This window comes from Trichechus manatus, unplaced genomic scaffold (genome assembly GCF_000243295.1).
Source record: "Trichechus manatus latirostris isolate Lorelei unplaced genomic scaffold, TriManLat1.0 scaffold00011, whole genome shotgun sequence".
NCBI lineage: Eukaryota > Metazoa > Chordata > Mammalia > Sirenia > Trichechidae > Trichechus > Trichechus manatus.
Window position 1 is genome coordinate 12,298,474 of NW_004443947.1, and position 6,000 is coordinate 12,304,473.

At 43.9% G+C, this 6,000-nt stretch overlaps 1 protein-coding gene across 5 annotated transcripts in view; it reads right to left on the minus strand.

The window, feature by feature from the left end:
* TENM2 (teneurin transmembrane protein 2) overlaps positions 1 to 6,000 on the minus strand; it is a 1,072,759-nt gene that overhangs the window by 73,217 nt on the left and 993,542 nt on the right. For all 5 annotated transcript variants that reach the window (XM_012560118.1, XM_004371224.1, XM_012560117.1 and 2 more), the window contains one exon: positions 2,419 to 2,629. In XM_012560118.1, the coding sequence (XP_012415572.1) occupies positions 2,419 to 2,629 (211 nt within the window). The remainder of the gene's footprint in view (positions 1 to 2,418; positions 2,630 to 6,000) is intronic.

Below are 6,000 nucleotides of genomic sequence, written 5' to 3' on the forward strand. Positions count from 1 at the left end.
GTTAATGAGGTCATACATGAGTAAAGTGGGTCCTAAACCTAATCTGTTCTGAGCGGTGTCTTATAAAAAGAGTGTAATAGACACAGACATACACGAGGAAAGACAGACATCATGTGAAGATCCCTCTACAAGCCAAGAAGTTTGTGTAAGCAGCATACTTCCTGATTTGCTCCTGGATCTGCCTGAGTAAGGTAAAAGAAACTGAGAGAAAGATGGTATGATGGAGGCTGTCAGAGGGAGCAAGGGGGCCAGGACGACCCTACTCAATTTCCTAGTTCCTAGAAGGCATTGAAGAAGACTCCAGCCATAGTTCTTATTTTTCCACGTGAAGAATGGAGATGGTGCTGGAGAGAATGGAATGGAGCATGGAGATGGTGTGGGGTACCCCCAAGAAGACCACGCCCACCACCTACATAGGGATAGTCACATCAGCAGACACCATGGACAACTACACCTGGACCGACTCAGAGGGAGATCACTGACATGCAGCCAGATCATAAGAAGACCTCTGGCTCTCCTGTTCCTCCACTCTGCCCTCAGAATCAGAAACATTGCTCCAAAGAATAAAGGGATGGAGGGGGTGTTTCAAAGCCAAACTTTCCCCTTGCCCTTTTCTCCAGGGGCACAGTTCTAACTTGTCCTAGGAGGAAAGGAGGGGTCAAGTTGACTACAAAATAAATTCAGAATTTGATTCTAGAATACTCATAAGCCTCAAATTAGGAACTGAGAGAAAGTGTTCTGGAGAAACTCCCTACAGCCATTTTGGAATTAGTGGTGAAATGCAGTGGCACAATGCCTTGCACATAGTAGGTCATTAGCAGATGTAGTTGACGGGGTTGCTGTGAGGTTAGAGATAATCAACATTAAGTCTCTGGCTCATTATGTCATTAGTTGCCATCGAGTTGCTGCCGATTTAAGGCAACAGAATGTACAACAGAACGAAACATTGGCTAGTCCTGTGCCATCCTCACAACAGTCGATATGCTTGAGTTCATTGTTGCAGCCACTGTATATTTTGAGTGCCTTCCAACCTCGGGGGCTCATTTTCCAGCACTATATTGGACACTATTCTTTTTTTTTTTTCATTGTACTTTAGATGAAGGTTTACATAACACATAGTTTCTCATTAGTCAGTACACATATTGTTTTATGACATTGGTTAACAACCCCACAACACGTCAACCCTCTCCCTTGGCGACTTTTTTTTTTTTTGGGTGAAAATATACATAGCCAAAGATACACCATTTCAAAAATTTCTACATGCACAATTCAGTAACATTGATTACGTTCTTCCAGTTGTGCTGCTATTCTCACTTTAGATGAAGGTTTACAGAACAAATTAGTTTCTCATTAAACAGTATACATGTTGCCCTATGACAATGGTTAACAACCCCACTACATGTCAACACTGTCCTTACTCAATCTTGGGTTCCTTATCACTAGCTTTCCTGTCCCCTTCTGCCTTCTAGCCCTTGTCCCTGGACTGCTGTGCCTCATTAGTCCCGTTTTGTTTTATGGGGCTGTCCAATGCCCGGCTGAACAGTGAACCTCGGAAGTGACTTCACCACTGAGCTAAAAGGGTGTCTAGGGGGCCATACTTTCGGGGTTTCTCCAGTCTCTTTCAGGCCAGTAAATCTGGTCTTTTTTTGCGTGTTAGAATTTTGTTCTACATCCTTCTCCAGCTCTGTCCAGAACCCTCTGTTGTGATCCTGGTCAGAGCAGTACATTGGACAAAATTCTGTTGTGATCTATAGGGTTTTCATTGACTAATTTTTGGAAATAGGTTGCCAGGCTCTTCTTCCTAGTCTGTCTTAGCCTGAAAGCTCCATTGAAACCTGTCCACCATACGTGACCCTGCTGGTTTTTGAAATACTGGTGGCATAAGTTCCAGCATCATAGCAACATGTAAGCCACCACAATATGACATGCTGACATACAGACGGTAGCTGGCTAATTATAGATGCTTAATAAATTCTGGCAACTGGCATCCTGTTGACTTTAAGATGCCATAAATGATATGTTATCAAGTTAATCATAGCGTTCAAAAACACTTTCAAATGAAGGGTTTTATCAGTGATCAAACAAAAGCCACTATCAGAGGCATTATCAAGGGGGATTTAAAAATAATAACAATAATGTCACATAAAATAATACCTCATAAAATCATCCAAAAATCAGGGAATCAACAGTATCCCAGCAGGTTCTGGGTTGAAGGTGGCCAGACCCTCAGAGACCAGGACTCTGCTCTGCGGCCCCACCCAAGTGAGGGAAGGGCTTCCAGTGAGCCTCGGTAGGGGTTCCCTCCATAGGGAAGTTTCCAGGCCAAGTGGGTCCCTGGAAAAACCAGGAGCAGCTTTTCCTGCTCTGATAGGGAAGGACCCAGATGACCTTACAGCCTGCAGATAGAAGGAGACTTACCTGCTGTTGAAGGGGTTGTCTCCAGGAATGATGTGGGTGCTGTCCTTGCCTGCCAAAAGCTTGATGCGGTCATAGAAGGACTTCACCACAGGCAAGTCCGTCTGGCCCTGCTGGATGATGTCTAGGGGGTCGCGGGAACCCCGGCAGAGCGGGCTGTTCTGACAGGCTGACTGCAGGCAGCAATCGGGGTCCAGGCAGTCCACCAGACCATCTGAGGGCAGAGGCAGAGCTGGGTCAGTGGGTCTCATGGTAGAAAGCTGCTTGGATACGGTGACACCATCATCACCAGCACAGGCATGAACAGCACCAAACCTTCCCAAGGACCACTGTTGGCAGGTTTCACACAACAGGCAGAATATCATTATAATATGTACCCATGGTGGTAGGGGAACTGAAAGGAAATCATTGAGAATGTTGACAAATGGTTACTCCCAGGTAGTAGATCGGAGCCCTGGTGGAGCAGTGGTTAAGAGCTACGGCTGCTAACCAAAAGGTCGGCAGTTTGAATCCACCAGCTGCTTCCTGGAAACCCTATGGGGCAGTTCTACTCCATTCTATAGGGTTGCTATGAGTTGGAACTGACTAGATGGCAACGGGTTTGGTCTTGCTTTTTTTGGGATAGTAGATTAGTGTGAGATCTTTATTTTCTTTATTATCATTTTTCAGACTTTCGAATATATCTACAATGAGCTAGTATTATTTTTGTGTTTTAAAAAACAAACTTTGCTTTTAAACCACACAGCACAAAGAAGACTATCCCTTCACCGTTTCTCAGGGGCCTGTTCTAATGGGTGCATAAGTAATCAAAATTCATGGGATTCCTTAATTCTTGCTTTAATGGAGAAAATCATTTCATCCCTGCTCCTTCTGAGCCAGGGAGGAAACTTCTGACCTGTTGTAGAACCAGAGACAGCAAGTTTCATATTTTCTAAGAAATGTGGAGAACTCCCTTTGGCTTGGGCACCCAGACGTTAAACCATCAGTCCATCCAACTGCTTATGGTTCTACCTGCTCACATGCCCCCAGGCCTTTGAACACCCTGATTTACGTGCATAGATTTCTGCCTCTGATCCCTGTTCCTGAGCTGATTCCTATCCATTCATCGATCATTCAACAATTATTTATGGAGTGCCATGCATGTGCTGGAAGTCAAATAGTGAGCAGAGAACCGTGGTGTCTGCCCTTCAGGAGCTGACAATGTAGTGGGGGAAACAGACATGACTCATGTCTAATGTGGCCTCCTCCACCAGGAAGCCTTCTGGTTAGGTTAGGTATTCCTGTTCTGTACATCCCTGAATCAGAGGCTCTCAAAGAATGGTTTTGCATCAGATTCCTGTGGGGAGAATCAAGGGCCCACCCTTGACCTCTACCTCAGAGAGAGTTTCCAGGGGCAGGTCATGGAATCTTCATTTTCAACACGCTTCTCAGGTGATTCTAATGCATAACAAATTTTAGAAATTGTTGTTAATGCTAAGTTCCTTGTATTGGAATTAATGATCTCTTTATGCTTGCCTTCGTGTCTGGAAAATGAGCTTTTTGAGTAGGAAGAACAATGTCTTATTCATTTCTATACTGATGCCTAGTTTAGTGCCAAACATGGAATTGGGCAATCAACAAATAATTGTTGAATTATTAAATGACTGTTTCCCATTCTTCACATGTCTGTAAGGGCTGAGAATGGGAATGCTAGGACAGGGCCGACTCCTTGGAATTTCCTATTAGAATGAATTGGTTGGCTAATGCTCATTCACTGCTAGGAATTGTTTGAGCACACAGTGGAGGAGCTTGGAGAATAACTTGCTTGTATCTCCCAGATTTGATAGCAAGGCTTTTTTTTTTTTTTTTTTGGCCATAATTAGCATTACAGACACTGGCACTCAAACTCCAGGCAGTAGCTTGACAAACACATGTACTGGAACCCTGAATCAGAGCCCTGCCTATGTGCTTTAAACATATTACAATGTAATTTTTTGGCTTTACCCTTTCATTTGGTTCCACTAATGAAATTGAAATATGTAATTTCACCAAAGTTCCACTGTAATTTAGCAATTAATGTACAATTATTTTAATGCATTACTTTCTTTTTAGCAAACAAACAAATTAGGAGGTTGCATGTTTTGCCTGGCTTTAAATTACGAAAACTAGCCTCTCATTTTCCACATGGGCAAATGTTGCTTGTGTGTCTCATAACACATTTAGATTTACAAAATTTCCTAGAAATGCAGACACAGGAGCATGAGCGAGGACGCACGCTTTACATTTAGAGACTTTTGAAATCAAGGCTGCGAACATCTCAGCTTGACGAGCTGGTTGAATTGGATACTCCCCAGTGCCCAGCAAACCTCAGATCCAAGAAACAGTGCTGGACAATTGTTTCTCAGCAGTAGGATAATACGGAGGCACCATTTCAGATGCATGTTCAGATTGTCCAATGGATCCAAGGGCCCTTGGCAGAATGAAAGAAAAGAAAAAAAAGCATAGCATTCTGCCTTTAACATCACCTTCCATGGACTGCCTTCACTAGACAGAAGGAATCTACAACTGAATGCCTGCTTCGGATTTAAAAATAACCTGCTGAGATATGTTGGCAGAGCTCTATTCAGCAGCCACAGAAACTTCTCAGGTGAGAAGAAACCCACTGTTGTTAGCACTATAGATTTCTTTAAGGTCGTAGCCTCTTCGCATTAGGAGCTCCATCCATCTCTGGTGGCCTTTCCCTCCTGAAGCTGGGAATGGCTCCCTCCCCACCCCAAACCACTTTCCACCCACTCCATATAACCAGCTTGAGGACTACATCGGGCCCCAATAATAACTTAAGAGAGTTTTCCTGTTAAGCATCGGACATCTTCCTTCCCCTCCTCCCTCAGTCTGCCACTCTTTTCGGGTTTGTGACTACTTCTAAACTGTGAACCTCAAATTGCTCCACTGTTTTGTTGATTCCAGGCCCTTTATTCAAGGGTCTGTCTGGCAGGAGATGTCCTAATAACACATCAGCGATAGCAGAAGACAAAAGCAAAAAAAAAAAAAAAAGATAAATGATTTCCTTTGTTTCCTCTTCCATATTTACATTTACCTTTTCCCTGGATTTTGCATTTGGGGTTCTATCGGTTATAAAGTATGAGCATATGTTATGTCTGTAATGACCTCATCATGCTGCATGATTATGGGCTGCTGCCTCTGAACACTATCCAACGACACTGTGAACTTTAAATTGGCAGTCCAATCTCGCAGTGGCCTGTCAGTCATGAGAATCGCATCTTTATGCCAGCAAGCCCCTTGGATGGAGTCTGACATTGCAATCTTCAGTAAATTACCCTGTCACTGACAATCTTGCAGTTATCTCGCAAACAATCAAGCAGGCAATCAAACTGTTCTGAATTGCCGGTTCAGGACCTGAGAGGCTGCAGACGGCTCTGTTCAACGGTGGTAGGAAAGCCGCCCAGCCCTTCTCTGACATTGGAGGATTTCTTTTTTTATTGATCTACCTGCTTATTTGTTTGTTTGGTTGGCTTTTTCCTGGCGAGAGGGGTAAGGGTGGCGGGAGAGGTCTGTGGAGTTCTCGAAAAGCTCCCAATTCTGACT